This window comes from Nicotiana attenuata, chromosome 6, assembly GCF_001879085.1.
Source record: "Nicotiana attenuata strain UT chromosome 6, NIATTr2, whole genome shotgun sequence".
NCBI classification, from domain to species: domain Eukaryota; kingdom Viridiplantae; phylum Streptophyta; class Magnoliopsida; order Solanales; family Solanaceae; genus Nicotiana; species Nicotiana attenuata.
Window position 1 is genome coordinate 6,871,468 of NC_031994.1, and position 23,305 is coordinate 6,894,772.

Sequence of the window (23,305 nt, forward strand, 5' to 3'; positions counted from 1 at the left end):
TGTGCTCAACTCAACCCGTGTGCCCAACTCTCGCTGAACTGCTCTCCAGAAGCGCGAGGTAAACTGCGTACCCCGGTCCGAAATGATAGATGCCGGCACACCATGAAGGCGAACAATCTCCCGGATATAAATCTCAGCTAATCTCTCAGATGAATAGGAGACTGCCACAGGAATGAAATGCGCTGACTTGGTCAGAAACCTAATCAACAATGACCCAAACTGCATCGAACTTCTTCCGGGTCAACGGAAGTCCAGCAACGAAGTCCATAGTGATCCTCTCCCACTTCCACTCGGGAAGTTCAATCCTCTGAAATAAGCCACCATGCCTCTGATGCTCATACTTAACCTGCTGACAATTCAAATACCGCGCCACATATGCCACAATATCCTTCTTCATTCTACGCCACCAATAATGTTGCCGCAAATCCTGATACATCTTTGCGGCGCCTGGATGAATAGAGTACCTGGAACTATGGGCCTCCTCTAAAATCAACTCTCGAAGCCCATCCACATTAGGCACACAAACTCGCCCCTGCAATCTCAAAACTCCATCCGCATCTAAGGTAACCTGCTTGGCACCTCCTCGCTGCACCGTGTCTCTGAGGATACACAAATGGGGATCATCAAACTGCCGATCACGGATACGCTCCAATAATGAAGAACGAGCGACCGTGCAAGCTAATACTCGGCTAGGCTCAGAGATATCCAGCCTCACAAATCGATTGGCCAAAGCCTGAACATCCAAAGCAAGCGGCCTCTGACTGACCGGAATATAAGCAAGACTGCCCATACTGGCTGACTTCCTACTCAAAGCATCGGCCACCACATTGGCCTTCCCCGGATGATATAAAATGGTGACATCATAATCCTTCAACAACTCCAACCATCTCCTCTGCCTCAAATTCAACTCCTTTTGCCTGAACAAGTACTGAAGACTCTTGTGATCAGTGAACACCTCGCACGCCACGCCATACAAATAATGCCTCCAAATCTTCAATGCGTGAACTATGGCTGCCAACTCCAAATCATTCACTGGATAGTTCTTCTCATGAATCTTCAACTGCCTCGAAGCATAGGCAATGACCTTTCCATCCTGCATCAACACTGCACCAAGCCCAACACAGGAAGCATCACAATAGACTGTATAAGGCCCTGATCCTGTGGGCAAAACCAACACCGGTGCCGTAGTCAGAGCTGTCTTGAGCTTCTGAAAGCTCGCCTCACACTCATCCGACCATCTGAACTGGGCACCCTTCTGGGTCAATCTGGTCATCGGGGCTGCAATAGATGAAAATCCCTCCACGAACCGCCTATAGTAGCCTGCCAACCCCAAGAAACTCTGAATCTCTGTAGCTGATGCTGGTCTAGGCCAGTTCTTGACTGCCTCTATCTTCTTTGGGTCCACCTGAATACCCTCAGCTGATACAACGTGACCCAGAAATGCAACTGAACTCAGCCAGAACTCACACTTGGAGAACTTGGCATATAACTGACTATCCCTCAGAGTCTGAAGAACCACTCTAAGGTGCTGCTCGTGCTCCTCCTGGCTGCGGGAGTACACCAAAATATCATCAATAAAGACTATCATGAACATGTCCAAATATGGCCTGAACACTCGGTTCATCAACTCCATAAATGCTGCTGGGGCATTGGTCAACCCAAATGACATGACCAAGAACTCATAATTCCCATACCGAGTACGGAAAGCTGTCTTAGGGACATCGAATGCCCTAATCCTCAACTGATGGTAGCCAGATCGCAAGTCAATCTTGGAGAATACCCTGGCACCCTGAAGCTGGTCGAACAAATCATCAATCCTCGGCAGTGGATACTTATTCTTAATCGTTACCTTGTTCAATTGCCGGTAATCTATGCACATCCTCATCGATCCGTCCTTCTTCTTGACAAATAACACTAGCGCGCCCCAAGGCGAAACACTGGGTCTAATGAAACCCTTCTCTAGCAAATCCTGCAACTGGTCCTTTAACTCCTTCAGCTCCGGCGGGGCCATACGATATGGCGGGATAGAAATAGGCTGGGTGCCCGGAGCCAAATCAATACAGAAATCAATGTCCCTGTCGGGTGGCATGCCCGGCAGGTCTGAAGGGAAAACATCAGGAAACTCCCGGACAATAGGCATAGAATCTATAGGAGGAACCTCAGCACCGGAATCACGGACATAGGCCAAATAGGCCAGACACCCCTTCTCGACCATACGTCGAGCCTTCACGTACGAAATGACGCTGCGGGTAGAATAACCTGGAGTGCCTCTCCACTCTCAACGAGGCATACCTGGCAACGCTAAGGTCACAGTCTTGGCATGGCAGTCCAAGATGGCGTGATAGGGTGATAGCCAATCCATACCCAATATGATATCGAAGTCAACCATATCTAAGAGCAACAAATCTACTCGAGTCTCAAGACCTCCAATCACCCAAATACAAGAACGATGGGCTCGATCGACCACAATAGAATCACCCACCGGTGCAGACACATAAACATGAACACTCAATAAATCACTAGGCCTGACCAGATGCGACACAAAATAAAACCGAAGCTTCTCTACCACAAACCAGAACAGTACCTGTACCTCCACCTCTAATACCTTTACCTCTACAAGCCTCCGAAGACGTAGCTAATCTAACACCGGTCCGCTGCTGCTCGGTTGAAGAAGCGGTACATGACCTCACCATTCACGAGAGGACAAGAGTAGAGGTTTCAATTTAGCACTGAGAGAACAAAATCGCACGACAGGAAAGAATAGAAGTGAAACTTTTTCTAACTCTGTAGCCTCTGGGGGATAAATACAGACGTTCCGTACCGATCCCTCAGACTCTACTAAGCTTGTCTGTGAACTGTGAGACCCATGTAACCTAGAGCTCTGATACCAAATTGTCACAACCCGAATTTCCCACCATCGGGAGTCGTGATGGCGCCTACTAATGGGAGCTAGGCAAGCCAAATTTAGTTGCTTTTTCATTAACAACATAATTCCTTTTAACAATTATCGGCAATGATACAAAAGCAACGAAATTAAATACTAAGCGGAAGTCTCAATGTTATAGAAAGCTGAATAAAATGCGGAAAATCTCAACAAAAGCCTCTACCCAAGGGTGGTGTCACAGTTTCACAGACGGTCTAAGAGTACAACACATAAAGGTCTGAAAGAAATAACTCGACACTGTCTCCAGAAATACATGAAAGAAACAGGAATATAGATGAAAGGAGACACCAGGGCCTGCAAACGCCTGCAAGGCTACCTCGGGTCTCGCTGGGCTGAAAGCCTGCTCCCACTCTATTGCTGCTGCTGAAGCCTGGGATCTGTGCAAAATAGCACAGAGTGTAGTATCAGCACAACCGACCCCATGCGCTGGTAAGTGCCTAGCCTAAACCCGGCGAAGTAGTGACGAGGCTAGGACCAAACCACAAATAAACCTGTGCAGGTATATATATATACAAGTGCAACGGAAAAGTAGCAAGAAAATAACAATTTAAGCTGGGGAAGGGAGCATGCTTCAGGGGCAACAGTTAGAAATAGAATTTCAGGAATAATAAAGCGTACATCTACAATTTATCTTCTAGCAGTAAATGAAGAGATAGGGCAACTTTCATATTCAACTCATCTTGTTGCAGGCGTGCAACCCGACCCCAATTCTCAATATCTCGTGGTAGGCGTACCACCCCTCCCATTTCAATAAATCAACAGTTCCTCTAAAAGAAATTTACTCTAACAAACGCAATAATTTATTATAGTTCATAAGACAACAAGTACACAACCTTTATGATTTACTAAGGAAAATAAATAATGACAAATAGCAATTAATTATGGACTATAAGGGGGCAACTAGGCAATTTAGTAATTTATATGTTGAATGTCACGTAGCAATTAGGTCACATAATCGTGTAGCAATTAAGGCATAAATTCAAGACATAACGTTGCGCAAGGACACCTTGGTTCAATAATAACCAGTAGCACGATAAAAGGAAATGTCAACATAAAGAATCAAAGAAATAATGGAATAAGACAAAGCAATGCACTTGAACTGATAACAACAAGAAAATCAATAAATAGACGTAAAGGACATCATAACTCAATTATCAGCAAAGAAATCAGGAAAATCAAAGACAAATGCACGGCATCACCCTTCGTGCTTTTAATCTCATCCTCACCAAGCAATTAGAATAACAAAATGTGCACAGCATCACCCTTCGTGCTTTTACTCTCTTTCCTCACATATAATCAATAGAATTGGCACGGAATGGTACATCGTGCAACACAGCATCACCCTTCATGCTTTACACTCTTTCCTCACAATAGCAAACAATGCACGGCATCACCCTTCGTGCTTTACACTCTTTCCTCACAATAAATAAATAATGCACGGCATCACCCATCGTGCTTTACACTCTTTCCTCACAATAAACAAACAATGCACGACATCACCCTTCGTGCATTACTCTCTTCCTCACCCAAAAAACAATCACAAACAAGGGCAAGGGAATAAACAAATAATAATAGGAATCCCGGCAAGGGAACACAATAAAATAATTAAATCCCGGCAAGGGTACAACATCAATAATCTCAACGTCCCGGCAAGGGAAAATATTCAATAATCAACAACGTCCCGGCAAGGGAATAAATCAATAACTCTTTCTCTTTCTTTCACTTTTATCACATAGTTCACATTATCACTCGAGCCAATGCTCCAAAGATTTACTTATCTCATATACCTTCACAATTTGTATTTCAACTCGAACAAACGCTCCACGAAGTTAAAAGATCACATTTTCTTTCACAAGATCTTTACAATATATAAAAGTCATCAATTAAGCATGGAAGGTATAACAAAATCCAAACTATTCGCAAAATAAGGACTCACGGTCATGCTAGACACCAATGTATAGATACTCGTCACCATGCCTATACATCGTACCCGACAATTAGCAAGTAGCAAATAAGACTCAACTCCTATTCCCTCAAGCTAGGGTTAAATCAAACACTTACCTCAACTTCCACGGCCAAATCAATCCACCACAACCGTTTTTCCTCTTGAATTCTGCTCCAACTCAATCAAATCTATACAATAATGACTGCATAATATCAATATATGCTAAACAAATCAAACCCAATATCTAATTATAGATTTTCCAAGCTTTCTTTCCAAAATCCCAAAATCGCCCCCGGGCCCGCTTGGTCAAAACACAAGGTTCGGACCAAAATCAAATCCCCCATTCACCCACGAGCTCGAATATATAATTTGTTCTCAAATTCGACCCCAAAACGAGGTCTAAGTCAAGAAAAAGTAAAAAGCCCTAACTCTACCCATTTCCCCCAATTTCTACCCTAAATTACATGTTTTAGGCTTAGGAATTCAACAAATATCGATGGAAAATGAAGAAAACGAGTTAAGATTTACTAACCCAAGAAGTTTTGGTGAAAGGGAGCTTCAATGGACGCCTAATGACCTTGGAGGAGAAGGAGCTCGTGTGTTTTTATGAAATTCCCGTAACTACACTGTTCTGGAAATTAAAAATATAACTGGGCAAAATTGCCCTTCGCGTTCGCGGAAAGAGAGACGCGTTCGCGAAGGGTAATCTAGGCAGGGCATCGCGTTCGAGATGGGAAGGCTGCGAACGCGAAGAGGAAAGGCTGGGGGTCCAGAACTTGGTCTACGCGAACGCGTGGACCCTAACGTGAATGCGAGGAAGGGGATCTGCAACACTACGCGTTCGCGAGTGGGTAGATGTGAATGCGAAGAGTAAAAGAGGGCTGAATCCTCAGAGTCAAATGACTCTAAGCGAACGCGGGGCAAGTATGCGAACGCGATGAAGGGAGAACTCATAGCCATCGCGAACGCGAAGGATGCGTCGCGAACGCAAAGAACAAAAAGGGACCTGCACAGCTGAAGCAAAACCTGCAATCTTTCTAAGTCAAAAACCATCCCGAAACACCTCCGAAACACTCCCGAGCCCTCGGGACTCCTAACCAAACACATACACTAACTCAACAACACCCTACGAACTTAACCGGGCGATCAAATCGCCAAAATAATATCAAAAACAACGAATCAAACCTCAAAATCACAAAATTTTTTTCCTCAAACTTCATAAACTTTCAAATTTAGAGTTTTAAGTCCGAAACACGTCAAACGACGTCCGTTTTCAACCAAACTTTACAGAAAGCGCTTAAACCATATATAAGACTTGTACCGAGCGCCGGAACCAAAATACGGGCCATATACCATAGTCTTTTAATCAAATTTCATTTCCAATTTTCTTAATTATTTCCAGAAAACAGTTTCACACAAAAATTCATTTCTCGGGCTTGGGACCTCGAAATTCGATTCCGGGCATACGCCCAAGTCCCATATTTTCCTACGGACCCTCCGGGACCGTCAAATCACGGGTCCGGGTCCGTTTGCCCAAAATGTTTACCGAAGTCAAATTTAATCAATTAAATATCAAAATTTAGCATTTTCCTCACAGAATCCATATTTAAGCTTTCCGGCTACGCGCCCGAACTGCGCACGCAAATCGAGGCAACCCTAAATGAGGTTTTCAAGGCCTGGAAGCACGAAATGAGTAAGAAAACTGGTGATGACCCTTTGGGTCGTCACATATGCATTCTAAGAACTCATCCCAACTTCTCATTTTATCATGACATGTATATAACCATGATAATGCGCATGTAATTTACGTAGATAATGCATAAGAAGCAGATCGTTTATGCTAATATTCTCATACCCAAATTTGGTCAAGAAACAACGAAGCATATTACAGTCCGTGTCTTGGTTTATATATAAAATCACACTCTCGAGTCTCAACTATTTTCATAAATAACACACAGATAACAGACTACTTATGCAAATTTCCGACCAAATTGTAGCAAAGAAATTAAGAAGCATAAAACAATTGTTAGCTTTTGCTTATGCATTCTAAGAACTAATCCCAACTTCTCATTTTATCATGACTTGTATATAACCATGATAATACGCGTGTAATTTACATAGATAATGTATAAGAAGCAGGCCATTTATGCTAATATTCTCATACCAAATTTGGTCAAGAAACAATGAAGCATATCGCGATCCGTATCTTGATTTACATGTAAAATCTAACTCTCGAATCTCGACTATTTTCATAAATAATACACAGTTAACATATTACTTATGCGAATTTCCGATCAAATTGTAGCAAAGAAATCAAGAAGCGTATACCAATTATTAACTTTTACTTATGCATTCTTAGAACTCATCTCAACTTCTCATTTTATCATGACATGTATATAACCATAATAATGCGCGTGTAATTTACGTAGATAATGCATAAGAAGCAGATCGTTTATGCTAATATTCTCATACCCAAATTTGGTCAAGAAACAACGAAGCATATCACAATCCTTATCTTGGTTTATATGTAAAATCTCACTCTCGAGTCTCCACTATTTTCATAAATAACACACAGATAACAGACTACTTATGCAAATTTCCGACCAAATTGTAGCAAAGAAATTAAGAAGCATAAAACAATTATTAGCTTTTGCTTATGCATTCTAAGAACTAATCCCAACTTCTCATTTTATCATGACTTGTATATAACCATGATAATACGCATGTAATTTACATAGATAATGTATAAGAAACAGGCCATTTATGCTAATATTCTCATACCCAAATTTTGTCAAGAAACAACGAAGCATATCGTGATTCGTATCTTGGTTTACATGTAAAATCTCACTCTCGAGTCTCGGCTATTTTCATTAATAATACACATATAACAAACTACTTATGCGAATTTCCGACCAAATTGTCGCAAAGAAATCAAGAAGCGTATAACAATTATTATCTTTTGCTTATGTATTCTAAGAACTCATCCCAACTTCTCATTTTATCATAACATGTGGAGTATATACATTTGCTAATATATTTGGACACAATTCGTATCTCGTATTTACACAACGTACATAAAATCTCACTCTCGACTTTTTATTTAGCCAGGAGCTGGTTTGGGGAATCACGGGGCCTTACTTATTCACGGGGAACTTGATTCTGAAATGGAATACATGACACGTACATGACAATAATAATAGTGCATGTGCATTTTGCTTAGATACTGTAAAAAAAAACCAGACCGTTTATGCTAATATATTCTCAAACCAAAATTTTAGTGAAGAAACAGAGAATCGTATTATAATTCTTTTGTTGTGTTTACACGTAAAATCTTATCCGACTATTTATACATGCATACAATGCATAAGTAGTAGACTATTTATACTAATCAACCAAAATTTAGTGAAACATAGAAGCGTATCACAATTCTTATCTTGTATTTATACATATCTCACTCTCGCTTAATTATACATACAATATATAAATAGCAAATAATTTCTACTAATCTCAAACCAAAATTTGGTGAAAAAACCAGAGAAGCTTATAACAATTTTTATCTTGTGTTTATACGTATCTCACTCCCGCCTAGTTATACATACGATATATAAATAGCATACAATTTCTACTAATCTCAAACCAAAATTTGGTGAAAAAAATAGAGAAGCGTATCACAATTCTTATCTTGTGTTTACACATTATAAAATCTTAACCCCCGAATATTTTGCTATATCAGATTCTGTGTCTATTACATGTGTAGTCAACTTGTTTTCTACTATAAAATAGACCATATATAATATTTCTCTCTTTTAGTCTCAATCCTTTTAACATATCAAAGGTGTGTAGAAATCTCTTTTATCTCTTTTCTCTTTGTTCAATTATTATTATTATTATTTCATATATAAGTGGATTGTGTTAAAATAAATTAAACAAACACCTTTTTTTGTGTTTTCTTTTTTGATTTTTTTTTTGAATAGAAAATCAAAGAAAAATGGCTGATTCTGGGAATGAACAAATTGGAGAATCTTCAAGCTCTAGAAAAAGATCAAGGAGGCAGAAGCTATGCAACAGACATTCTGTGGAACAAATTCAGCAGCTTGAAACGTAAGATTTTATTTGAAAAATTAAAAAAAAAAAATTGCACCTTCATATATGGCCTTTTTTTTTTTATAAAAAGAAAAAATTGGTATAAGGAAATGTAGTCATTTTCTTAGATAGAAATGAGTGTTAAAACAAAATTGATTAACCATAAAATACTTTCTTTTTCTATATGTGTTTTTTTGGGTGCATTTACATTATTTCTTATTCATTTCATGTCTTTTTTTGGTCCTTTGTTCCTTATAAGCCCATTAAAATTTAGTAAAAGGATCAATAAAATTGATTTTTGTATTTAATATTTTGATTTACTTGCTAAAATGGTTCAAAAGGAGTTTATTTGGATGATGATCTACCATATAAATCATCTTTTATACATGAAAAATAGGTTGTTCTTGGTTTATACATTAACTTTTATATAAGGGTGTGATTTTCTTTTAATCTCTTCTCGTTACATGAGAAAAATCTCATGCAACTGGATTTTTTCACTTTTAGCATGCGCCAAAAACTATTTACATTAGATAGCCGAAAAAGTGTATAAAATTTGTATAATTTTTGTATATAACATTCACAATGTATATATATATACAAAAAATATACAAAAAAATATATATTTTCGGCTATTGTTTTGAGAGCGGCTATACAATATCATTTTTTCTTATTTTTTTAAGGTTTATTGAAAAAAAAGTTGACGAATACTTGGTTAGTTGAATACCATTAGTCGAAAAATTAAACCGTGTATATATAGGTAAATAATTACTTTCATACATGTATTCTAAGTCTTGAATACTCTAAAGAAATATTTTTGACTTCGCCACTGAATACTTATAATGTTTTTCTTTTTTATTTTTTTGAATATTGAAATGAAGATTTTTCAAGGAATGTCCACATCCAGATGAGAACCAGCGACGTCAACTGAGTAGGGAAATAGGGCTTGATCCTAAGCAGATCAAGTTTTGGTTTCAAAACAAAAGGACTCAAACAAAGGTGATTTAATTTAGTCTATTTTTCATGTGCATGATTGATTTAATTATTAAATGATTAATTTATAATTAATTGACACCTTAATTATTGATCATCGATAGTAAATTAATTGAAGTCTGTAAAAATCTAATAGAAAGCGACTTTGTTATAAGATATAAATATGGATTACAATTGTGAAAACCCATTAATTATAAGTAGGGCCGGCTCTAGGGTGAGGCCATTAAAGCCCTTACGTTTAAGGTTTATTATTAAAGTTTAACTTTAGGCCGCAAATTTCATTCAGCGCACTTGATTAAAAAGTAATATAATAGAATCTGGTCAAATCGGCCGAAATACATAATCCTATTAAATGGATTTTTTTTTTCTTTTTTTGCTAGATTTTTGGGAAGTTACATAATTTCCAGTTGAATCCACAAAATATCTACAGCTAGTGACTAATGATTATTCCTTTCTGGAATCATTGACGAATTACAGAAATCTAGAGGGCTAAAAATGAATTATAGCCCATTGATTGTTGCTTGGGCGAGGTAGAGTAATAAATAATATGGATCGGGTTGCACACCGCAACAATGATATTTGAGGATCGGGTTGCGCGCCGCAACGATGCTAAATGCTAATTAAGGATCGGGTTGCGCGCTGCAACAATAATAGATGATATGGAGCGGGTTGCACGCCGCAACAATAATATTTGTGGACCGGGTTGCACGCNATTATACATATATTATACCTTCACTGGCTATTTCTACTTTAAGCGCTTGAGTGGGCAACTATTTGAGTTAATTTATCAATTTAATGAGTTAATTTGGGCTACATATTTAATCCAAATCAGCCCAGCTGACTTGAACTCTGTCCATATTGGCCCGCCATGATATGCCCAGCCCATCATGACGAATTTTGAGAAATGTATATTTTTAGCATTCCCAAAAAATAATAGCAAATATAATTTGTATANATATATATATATATATATATATATATATATATATATATATATATATATATATATATATAATAAACTTTCTAGCTAGCAAATACAATTACTTTCGGCTGATCGAGTTTTTTATTTTGCCCGCTAATTTTGCCACTCATACGGGAACAACAACAACAACAACAACCCAATAATATCGCAATTAGATAAAAGACACTTTCCTTCTTCTATTTTCAATTGAAATTTTTTAAATGCTTATTTATTTTTTACTTTATTTAGGCATATAAGTTAATTATAACGTTACGAAAGAATGAGAAAAAGAATTGCTAGCATCAGTTATGCTGTTAAAACAATTAAAACTCAAAAAATCTATTTGCACAATTGAAAATAAAAAAGAGCGGGAGCTTTTTAAATATATATTTAAAATGCACATAAAACAGAAAATTTATTAAAAATAGATATTTTCACACATTTAAAAATATTCTTTCCAGGAACAACTAATTTCATTCTCTTACTATATTTAATTAGCTAATAATCTGATTTATTTATCTATATATTTATGTGATTTATTTGTGTATATATATTACAGGCTCTAAGTGAGAGAGCAGACAACAATACTCTTAAAACAGAAAATGAAAGATTTCATTGTGAGAATATGGCAATGAGAGAGGCATTGAAAAATATTATATGCCCACATTGTGATGGTCCACCCCCTGGAGAAGAAGAAAGGAGACGTAATTTAGAAAAAATGAAAATGGCAAATCAACGTTTGAGAGATGAGGTAATTTTTTATATATTTATTATTGTATTTAATTAAAACTGATATATTGTCTCTTTTATTCTCGTCTTTTCTGTCTTCTTGAACCGACGGTCTTTCGAAAACAGCCTCTCTACTCTATAGGGTAGGGGTAACGTCTTCGTACACACTATCTTCCCCAAACCCCACTTGTAAAATTTACCGGGTTTGTTGTTGTTGTTATTTAATTAAACTTTTTTTGGTAATTATTTTTAATTAAATTTTATTGACTACAAAAAAGATCTTTCATGAGTATTAGAGTATATGTAAGGATTGTTGTGCATTATATTGAAAAGTTTTGAATTTACCTTTTCATCAATCTCAATTAGATTGAGGAAAAAAAATTACTTAGAAATATATAACAAGAGATAGAGGCAGATTTATGTTTTAAACTTGATGAGTTTGATCTTTCTGTTTTTTTGCACACAACTTATTGAACATATGAAATTATGGGTTTGATTTAACATTTGTTGGAATATTAGTCGGGTTTTACATATATCTTTATATTTTATCTTAAAAATATTAGGTTCGGATGAACCCGATACTTATGAATTACATATTACGTTATTTTTGCATAATAGCTTTACCTTTTTATAGCAGGTTATTTATTTTATTTTTTATATTATCCGATCATGTTTATCATAATAGATAATTACCAATTATAGTAAGCAACATAATTTATGATCCAGGTGTACACAAGCTGGTCTAAACACTACCGTTAGTTTTAAAAAAAAGAAGAAAAAGTTGACAATTGAAGTTTATATATATCCTCATCTTATCACTATTTTATGACCTTACACTTTTAATAGCTTGGTTTCATTAGCATTTCATGGTATAATTTAACAATTATTGTTAAATTTTTTTTCGTATTTTATTTCTCAACCTTTTCACGAACTTATTTAAAAAATTTATTTTAATTTTTGCAGCATGAAAGAATATCTAATTTGATCTCTAGTTTTGTGGGAAGGTCTTTTGCAATGACTTCACAATTAGCACCACAAAATAATGTTGGATCTTTATCAAGTTCATCTGATGAAAGTTTGGTTAGCCAAAATATAGTTGGTTCTCCTATTGAAAATCCAAATAATGTTCGAGGAAATTCAACAGCTATTATTCCACCGCCATCACTACCACCATCACCACCACCACCGCCATTTGAAGAAAACGAAGAAATTCGTGTTGACCGGGAAAAATCAATAATATTTGGGACTGTTATTAGTGCAACAGATGAAATTGTGGAGCTTTTGCAAATGAATGAACCAATTTGGATTAAATCACAAATTGATGGGAGATATTTTATTAATCGTGAAAGTTATGAAAAGATTTATCCAAAGCCAAATCAAGCTTACAAATCTGCTGCTCGTATTGAATCATCAAAGGAATCTGGAGTTGTGACAATGACTGCAATTGAGCTGATTCAAATATTTCTTGATCCAGTAAGTATGCTTTTTGGATAATATTTGGTTAAGTTGAGAAGAAAAATATTTAAATAAATTTTAAAAATATAATTTAATCAGATACTTATACAATCAAACCTCTCTATAACAACCTCGTTTATTCCGATATTTTTTGGCTGCTATAATGAGGTGCTGTTATAAAGAACATATATTATAACATAACATTAAAATCGGTTTCGAAAAAATATGGCTTTTATAGTGAATGATTGTTATATAGAGATGTTGTTATAGAGAGGTCTAACCGTAATTTCTTGGAACTTTTGAAACCTTCTGAAAAAAAATTCAAAAATGTGTTTGTCAATGAAATTTTGCAATTTTTTGAAAATTTTTCGAAAATGAATTTTCCAAATTTTTCAGAATTTTTTACCCTCACTCGCAAAACCACAACATTTTTTCAAGCGAAATATATGCCCAGACATAATTTTAAATTTCAAATATCATTTTCAACTTAACTTCAAATACTATTTCTTTTTCTTTCAAAATTTTTAAGTTTTATGTCCAAACGCCCACTAAATTTTAGTCATGTTCGTTATATGTTTTCTTAAGGTCCATTGCTTTCTAGGAGTACCTTTTAATTAGTCATGTCAGAGATGTATGCTAGTAGAAAATATAAATAATATCTAGTACTTGTTTATTTTTATTTTTTTAATTTATTCTGTATAATATTAGGCTAACATGAGCATAAAAGGAGCAATGTAGATAGCGAGAATTCATATGACACAGGCCACCTTGCTTGGGATTAATTTAAGTGTAGTTATTATTGTTATTATTATTTAATCTCATAGTTAAAAAATGATGATTTAATTTGTATATGCAGGTCAGATATATGAACATGTTTCCTACTATTGTCACAAAAGCTAGGACTATTGAAGTTGTTGATACTGAGAATTTTGGAGGCTCTGTACAATTGGTATAAAAATTTTAATTCACTTTTTATTATCTCCTACGAAGATAAACATCAAATTCGTGCTTCATTAAAAACTATATTGCGCGAACTTTTCAAAATAATGTCGGCGTACATCCGTGTCGGACCCTAAAAAAATTCGCTACTTTTCGAGGATCCGACATGGACTTGACAACATTTTCAGAGAGTCCGAGCAATATAGATTAAAATAATATACCAACTGTGATGCATTAAAAACTATGTTGCACGAACTCTCCAAAATGATGCCGCACCCGCGTCGGACCCTAAAAATTTACTACTTATGAAGGATCCGATACGGATTTGACGACATTTAAGAGAGTTCGAGCAACATAGATTAAAATGATATACCTAACTTTTTTTTTTCATTGGAACAGATGTATGAAAAGTTACATATTTTATCTCCTCTCGTGGGAGCAAGAGACTTTTTCTTCATTCGTTGTTGTCGACAACTTGATCCAACAACATGGACAATGGTTGATGTTTCATTTGATAACTTAAGAGAAATTCAAAGTGGTGGACCTTCTCAGTCATGGAAGTTTCCTTCTGGTTGTGTTATTCAAGATTTGGGCAATGGGAAAAGTATGGTAAGAATATTGTCTATGATTTCCTCTATAACTCTTTTTATGTTAGCTTACTTCCCACAAGTTATGTTATGTTAAAAAAAAGGCAGAATCGGGATTTGAAACTTATAGTTTCAGTATTCTAATTCAGTCGAACCCGTATCTGAATGGCTAGCTTCGCCCCTGATTTGATAGGGATGATGAGAATTAAAGCCGTATATTTTGTGTAAGAAATTCTCACCGATACTACCAAACTATAAGCCTTTAACGTACATAACTCTCTATAACAGCATCCCTCTATAATATCCATTTACTATAAAAGTCAAGATTTTTTCGAAACCAATTTTTATATTAATATTATAATATACATCCTCTATAACAGTATTTCACTATAGCAGCTAAAAAATATCGGAACAAACGAGACTGTTATAGAGAGGTTTGACGGTAGTAATATTTCGATATACTTTTCTATAAGGTTGAACATCATGTTTAGCAGAAGGGGAGCTATAGAATCCGAAAGGAGTTCACATGAATTCTTTTTGTAAGAAATTTATATTGCCCAATAGGGGTAAAATAATTTTTTCTGTATATATATAAATTGTTAAATCCTCATATTACTTTACATTGAAGGTTAAAATCATATCCATAACATTCTTGTTCTTTTTGAATCTCTTTATTAGAATTTCTGTCTCTAACCTTACCTATTACCCTTTACATCTTACACAAATAGCCGATCAGATTTAATAGTTATTTTTTTAGCCGGTATACATAGATTATACATAATTATACATATATTATACATAAATTATATGTATGTATATGTGTGTGTGTGTGTGTGTGTGTGTCTATATATATATATATATATATATATATATATATATATATATATATATATATATCCGCCGACTATTTTTAGTTTAAGAGATTTAGTGAGCAGCTATTTTGGTTAATTCTTCAATAATTAAGTTTATAGTTTTGTCTTTTTACCTTTTAATCTCCTTTTTTTGGCTATGATTAAGATTCTTAAATTTCAATTTTTCTCTTTTGATTTTTTCTCTTGTAGGTTACTTGGCTTGAGCATGTTTATGTGGATGACAAAACTCATACTAATCGTCTCTATAGAGATTTAGTGTGTGGTCGTCAAGCATTTGGAGCTAAGAGATGGATAATTACACTTCAAAGGATGTCTGACAGGCACAATTTTGCAATGGGAGCAAACAACCATGATCTTGGAGGAGGTTTAAATCCATCCTTTTCCTTTTTCTTTTTTCAATAGGTCACGAGTTCGAGTCGTGGAAGCAGCCACTAATACTTGCATTAAGATAGACTGTCTATATTACACCCTCGAGGTGCGGCTCTTCCCCCAATCCCGCGTGAATGCAGGATGCCTTGTGCACCAGGTTGCCCTTTAATTTGTCACCAATTTTATTTCGGACACCTAAACTTAGGGTGTCCGACCGACACAGGTCTATTGAGCACCTTATGTTGTTGCATGTCTACCAACCGATAGGGGTGGAGATGGAATGAAAAATATAGGTTCTCGAGCCCATAAACTTCAAATTTTAGCTCCGCCTCTGTAATTCGACATGCAGGGGCAGATACACCTAACGGCAAGCGGTGTCACACGACACCGCTTCGTCGAAATTTTTATTAAATATGTAGATATAGATCGTATACAAAATGAAATATTGGGTATAAATATAAAAAATAACACCATTCATTATTATAGTGATTTATTCATTCGATCATTTGAAGGGGAGCCTTGGCATAACTGGTAAAGTTGTTTCCATGTGACCGTGAAAACAACCTCTTGCAGAAATACAGGGTAAGACTGCGTACGACAGACCCTTGTGATCTGGTCCTCCCCGAACCCCGCGCATAGCGTAAGCTTAGTGTATCATCCGCCTTTTTATTCATTCGTTTTTTTCTTCAAATATTGACACCGCTTACCAAAAATCCTGCGACGCCACTGCACACATGACGTTCAATAGGGCGAACCTTAGTTTAGGTGTCTAAACTAAATATTTTATTAAGTCATTTTTTTTTTTTTTTTTTTTTTTTAGTGATTGGTGAACCAGAAGGAAAGCAAAATGTTATGCAAATATCTCAAAGGATGGTGAAGAGTTTCTGTGAAATACTAAGTATGGGAGACAGTTTAGATTTCCCTACTTCATCAGAGATGACAAACAGTGGAGTTCGAGTTTCTTTTAGGAAAAATGAAGATATAAGTCAACCAAAAGGCTTGATTGTTACTGCTGCTACTTCCATATGGCTTCCTCTTTCATTTGATACTGTTTTTAATTTCTTCAAAGATGACAAGACAAGAACTCAGGTTTGTATCTTTCCTTTAATATTCCTTTTAAAATTTAAAAACTTGATTTAATGAAAATTGTTGGTTTAATGATATTAGTCCACAGCAGTTAGAGTTTGGTATGCAACTACTATTTGAGCATTAGCGCGTCTTGAATTTTAATTTTTGACTTCAAATTTTCAGGACAGAAATATTCTGAATTGTCCTGAAGTTAAGATTTTTAGTTTAAAATTTCAGGACAAAATAAGTGCTGGCTAATCTTTAAATAACATCCCTGAAAATGACTATATGTGCACTTACCACCTTTGGATATTTGCACAAATAGCCTTTTCTGTGGCAATTCTTTATTTGTTAGTCCAGTGAACTAAATTTGTCTTAAGAAAAGGATGAACCCCAACAACTTTTAAAAGCGAAATTTAGTCCATCGAACTTACGGGAATAGAATTTAAAGAGTGGCATTTCGCAATATTTATATATGGTGCAAACACCTCAATTTCTTATTATCATAATATTGGACAATCCTCAACTCGTTAGTCAATTTTGATGATTAAATTAGGTTCAAAGTACATTTTCTTATCAGTTAAATTGTGGATTTGATTGCTTGATATCTCGACGGGAGTCTTGACGTGACTGGTAAAGTTGCTGCCATGTGACCAGGAGGTCATGTGTTCGAGTTGTGAAAATAGTCACTTGCAGAAATAGTTGCATATAATAGACCCATGTGATCCTGCCCTTTCTCGGACCCCACACATAGTAAAAGCTTAGAGCACCGTATTGTTTTTCCGCTTGATATCTTATCATACATGATTTCAGTTTATCTATACAAATTAATGCAGATTTTTATAAATAAAGTTTTGATTTGGTTGGTGCAGTGGGATGTTTTAACCAATGGGAATGCTGTGGGTGAGTTAGCTCGAATACCAACAGGATTTTTTCCTGGAAACTGTATTTCAATAATTCAGGTATGCACCTTAACTACAAAATTTTCTCTTAAAATTATTATATTTAACTCGTATCTTTCCCTTTAGGCTTTTTAATATTTAGTTATTACTACATAAAAAGGCATTTTCTGTAGCCAATTTTACTTTAGTCTCTTATTTTATACTACATCAGTATAATTTAATTTGTTACATCATGTATTGGGGTTGGATTGGGTCTTTCCTATTTAAAAAAAAAAAAAAAAATTACCTGGTCGGCCGAAACTAATTGCATTCGCTAGACAAAAAATATATAGAATATGTATATTATATTTATATAATACACATATATATAAAAATATATATATTTTATCGGCTATTATATTTTTGAGTGGCTAAAAATATATGTTTCTCCTATTTTATTTGGATTATTATTTATTAAGACTGAAAATAAAAAACAAAAAAGTATGGAATAAGATAATACTACCGGAAAAATTGTATTTTTCGGTCATTATGATTTCTAGGAGAGTTAGTGGAAGTTTAATGATTCTTGTATGAGAAAATAAAGTTATATGACTTTGATGAAAAAAGTAATAGTTATATGACCATTTATGAAATTTACCTGTTATTTATAGTTATCTTTTAGGTGTTTCGTTAGTGTAAAAAAAAATTATACACTATTAGTTAATTTCATACACTACCCTCCCCAGACTCCATTAATAAATTTTACTGAACTGTCGTCGTCGTGGTTGTTGTACTATTAGTTAGTGTGTAAAGTTAAACTCGTCTTTGTTATATCTGCAGCCTTATGTGCCAAAGGAGAACAACATGTTACTGCTTCAAGAGACAAATATCGATCCAACGGGAGCTTTTATAATCTATGCACCCATAGATTTAGCAACAGTTACTTCAATTATCAATGGAGCAGACACCACCCAAATTCCCATATTGCCCTCTGGTTTGATCATAAGTCCTGATGGTCGCCTTGCCGCGGACAGGGACGGTAATGGAATTTCACAAACCGGTTCGTTGTTGACAGTGGCTTTTCAGATATTGGTTTCTGCCAATACTAATACTAATTCAATTTCCAAGCAGCAAAATATGGAGGCAGTGGCTACTGTGCATACCCTTTTGAGCTCTACAGTTCAAAAGATCAAAGTTGCATTGGACTGCACTGATTAAAAATATTGATGGTGGTTTAATTTTATGTTGTTGTTTTGTTTTTCTATTTTCTAAGAGATTTTAAAACTTAGACAAAAATAAATTTGAAGGATGGTGTTTTCCCTTCAATGTGACTTGTGAAATCTCAAGATTGAGATGTTATTGTTGGTTTTTTATATTGATAGACTTATTTTGAGACTTATCTTCTCTCTTTTTTTTTTTTTTTTTGTGTGTGGTTATTTTTGGTGCATTTTCTTGAAAATTTAGTTCATTCCAATGTTTTCTACTAAGAGTGGAAGTTTAATTTCCTCTTGAATGTAGTTGAGGTCAGAGGCAGACCCAAAATTTAAAGTTTATGGGTTCCTACAATGACCTCGAGCTATATATACAATGTTTAGTGGATTCACAGTCAGATATTTATAAATATTAAGTGGATTTTTTTAATATAAATACATGATTTGGAAAAAAGCTACAAGCTTAAGGCTAGATCCGCCCCTGGTTGAGGTTGTCAAGTTACAAACTCATGGTTGCTCAAATTACCGTCATGAATGTTTAGTTGTTCTAATTCTAAATGTTAGCAGTTGCATTCAGGGACGGAGCTAGAGGGTTGGAAAGGGATTCATCCAAACTCCCGTTGCCGGAAAATAACATTATATATATATATATGTGTGTGTGTGTGTGTGTATGTGTGTTTACCCTCAAAATCAGATAACAATTGAATTTGTAAGTGATTTTAAGGATACGTGGATTAACTTGACACAAAGCGATGAGTTGAATTGCAATTGAAATGAACAATGATAAAGTAAATTCAACCATACGAATTAAACAGTTACAGTCTTGGGAGGCTACCCACCCTCGAACTGGATGCCTTCGATCAATATCAAGACACGACTAAAATAAGAACTTAAAGAGAAAAATAATGTATTGCTTTGGAATCCATGTTACAATGTGTTTTACAAGTAATCAGACCCCCTTTATATAGTAGGGGAGTCCTACTTTAGATACGATTCTATAAAAGGTAAAAATCTCTTGATTTGTTGGTTCCTTATTGATACGTGCCGAGATTCCCGCTGTAGTATCCAATCGGTCACAAATATTTCGGTCTTCTGTTGGTTACGCTAACAATGTTTCCCCGAGCTCGTTCGGGGTCAAGGTTGATTCCGGAATCACAGACTCAATATTCTTGAGGACAAACATTCTGATCTCGGGTTTTGGCCCGGTAAAACTTGAGGCCGATATTCAGTCCCTCATGTTCCGAGCCCGATCTACCTTGTTGTAGATGAGCCCGATTTCTATTGTATATAGATAGTCCCCTCGTTTTTCCGAGAGTAGACGATGAGAAACGACATGAGCTTATGATTCTCACCTCGATACCCCGCGACAGAAACAACAAAATAAACGAAACATCGCGTCAGTGAAGTCTTAATGGCATTAAATGCTTTTCAGTTGCCGGTCGGCCACTCCTGGATGCGAACCGTCATTTTAAAACTATAAGTATCCCTTTCTTTATTCATTCAAACTTCACATCCAAACTCTCTACCCTTGTTCCTTAGAAATTTCTCTACTTGCTGGAACTTATACTCTGATTTGTTGATATCTTTTGTGAGGACTTTTGCTCGTCTTCACCCTAAATTATCAAGCGTACTGCTCTAACTTCCTCTTCTTCTTTTTTCCTCCATTTTAAAAAGAAATGGCGAAGACTTCAAAAACCGTTCCCCAAAAAAAAACTCCTTCTTCATCGCGGTCGGCTGTCGAGGAGACCGTTCATTGTACTGCTGTCGAGGAAGCAGTGGCGGAACCTCCTTTGAACACGTTCAGCCATGGTGGATGCTCGGTAAACGCTGATTTTAAGGTTGAAAAACCTTCCTCTGTACCATACGGTGTGAGAAAGTCTCGAGATACATATGCTCGATCACTGAAGAAATTCTCCCCATGATAAAAAAGGATTGCAACTGGGTTGAGAAGCACGTGGTGGTTCCCGGGCCCGATGAAAATATCACCCCTCACATCGATAGATACTTAAGTGCTTACTCTTATCCCCTTACGCTGGGCCCATTGGACCCGGTTATCATTGACTTCTGCAAAAGGTACTAGGTATGCCTCGGTCAGATTCACCCTTCATTTTGGAGGATTGTGATTCTTCTGTGGTCTTTTGTGATCAAGATAGAGGGATTCTCGTTCACCATTGACCACCTCATGCGCCTATACAGTCCTCGACTTTTTTAGGGGGGGGGGGGAGACTGATCATGCTCGCGCGTTGGGCTAGTAAAGCCCCATTCTCGAGTATCGATGAAGATCAGGATCGAGGATGGCTAGGCCATTTTTTTCGAGTGAGGACCTCGGACCTGATCCCAGCTGAGCGCTTGCCGTTCCCCGAGAAGTGGAACACAAAATGTAAGTAAAATTTTGTTTTTCAAAATTTCATTTTACTCTTTTTTCCTTCCTTTTTATCGGTGCTTGGTGGTGGTGCAGCTGTCGCTCGGGTCCCGAATGCAGTCCCTCGACTCAAGGAGTGGGTCGAGGGCATCGTTTCACAAAAGCCATATTTTGAGCGCCCATGGCGCGAACTCTTGAAGGGCCGGTGGGAGGCCCGTTATCATGGCGAGATTCCTTTCATAAGTGAGTACTTGGGTTTCTTTTGTGTCGCTGAGTTCTTACTTGTTTTGTTTCCCTTTGCAGTTTGTCCAAGGACGTCACAATTAGGCCTCCATCCGGTGATGAGGATTGGCCCGATGAGTCCCCTGCTTCGAGACAGGGTGAGGAAAATAAGAGATAAAGGGTTTCGAGTTCTCCGAACTCGGAGAAGAAAAAATCGAGAAGAAGGCTGGTGCGCAAATCCAAAGAAAACACCAGCGCCCGAGCGATCTCATTGGACTCACTCCACCGGCTGAGGGACGAGTCCGAAGAAGAAGAAGAGTTTGATCTGGTGGCCTGAGAGCCATCGCAGCTCGAGGGGCAAGGGGCCTCCGAACCAGAGAGAGGCAAAACTGAATTGCCTCAACTCAGGGAGGCCAATGAAGAGGCCGTGGACGAGGCTTTCGGACCAGAGGGAGGCGAGGCGGTTTCGCCTCAAGTTAGGAAGGCCGACAAGGAGGCCGTGGCCGGTGCTTCCCGAGCAGTGGGCAATGCCCCGAAGGATGTGCTCAGTGTGATAGACCTCTTCGAGTCACCCTCGTTCACTGAGTCCATGTTTAACGAGGCTCAGATGTTGAAAGGACGCCCCAATGAGGGGCTCCAAGGGGAGGCAGACCCCTTCCAACACTTTTTTGATGGCGTAGACTCTACCACCACGAAGGACGTCACCAGATTGGGTGACTCAGCAGTTCCAAGGAAGATTCCATCTTCGATAACAAGCGGGCTTTCCTCAAGTCCGAAACTAGTCAATGGGTTCTAAGCTCCGAGTGCGAATCCTGACCGAAAGCGATCGATCATTATGTCTATTCCGGAGGATGCCCGGGTCCTTTCAGCCCCTGTAGGGGTAACCAGTTATCTTCGATGTCTGGTGACCGAGGAGGACCAAGCCAAGACGAACGAGGTGGATGCGCCCTGCCTATTCAATGAAGCACAACAGGCGTTAAAACGGGTAACTTCAGATGCCTCTTGATGACTTCTAATTTGTACTTAGATTAATTTGTAGATAATCATAACTTTTTTCTGTGTTTGTAGGCCTCGATGCTTCATCATGAGACTTTTCTCCGATATCACGAAGATCTAAACTAGTACGAGGCCGAGATTCGAGGGCTCACTAAGAAGAGAGATACTTACAAACTTCTCAGGGAGCAACGTGAGGGGGAGGTTAACAACCTCCGAATTGAGCTAGAGGCAGCTCGGAAGGAGCACACCGACTTGGTGGAAAAGGAAAAAGTCTTTGAGATTAGTGACGATAAACTAGACTCAGTGACTAATGCTCCGAACCCGCAGGTCCAAATGAATCTTGATCAGATCGACCAGCTTCGGGCAGAGATGGACGTGATAAAGGTCGAGGCCGAAGAATGGAAAAGAAAAATGGACCGCTTGGCCTCGGAAAGAAAACTGCCCGGGCACAGTTGGCTTCAGCTGAGGTCCAGCTTTGGGCGGAAAAGGAAAAGGCCGTGGTACAGGCCAAAAAGATTGAGGAGCTCCAGTCTCAGCTGAGTTCGTCCATCCTTTATCGAAAAACTTTTGCCAAAGAGCTTGAAACGGCCAAGTCGGTGGCCGTGGTGGTTAAAACTGATGCTGACGAGATGGTGGCCCATATAAGGCCGATGCCAAGGTGGCCCAGGATCGAGTGAACGATATTTTCGAG

At 37.2% G+C, this 23,305-nt stretch overlaps 1 protein-coding gene across 1 annotated transcript; it reads left to right on the forward strand.

Moving 5' to 3' along the window:
* Positions 8,878-19,171, forward strand: LOC109227608 (homeobox-leucine zipper protein ROC8-like). Its single transcript, XM_019392807.1, has 10 exons — positions 8,878-8,990; positions 9,851-9,968; positions 11,483-11,674; positions 12,616-13,125; positions 13,964-14,056; positions 14,446-14,655; positions 15,695-15,869; positions 16,695-16,963; positions 17,815-17,904; positions 18,664-19,171. The coding sequence occupies exons 1-10, from the start codon at positions 8,878-8,880 to the stop codon at positions 19,039-19,041; spliced, it is 2,148 nt and encodes a 715-aa protein (XP_019248352.1). The 3' UTR covers positions 19,042-19,171.

What these genes read in the sequence shown, in the direction of transcription:
- LOC109227608 (XM_019392807.1), top strand. Translation starts at nt 8,878, where the DNA reads ATGGCTGATTCTGGGAATGAACAAATTGGAGAATCTTCAAGCTCTAGA. An exon ending in TTGGAGGCTCTGTACAATTG is followed by an intron (nt 14,057 to 14,445) that starts GTATAAAAATTT and finishes TCATTGGAACAG; the next exon opens with ATGTATGAAAAGTTACATAT. An exon ending in ATGACAAGACAAGAACTCAG is followed by an intron (nt 16,964 to 17,814) that starts GTTTGTATCTTT and finishes TGGTTGGTGCAG; the next exon opens with TGGGATGTTTTAACCAATGG.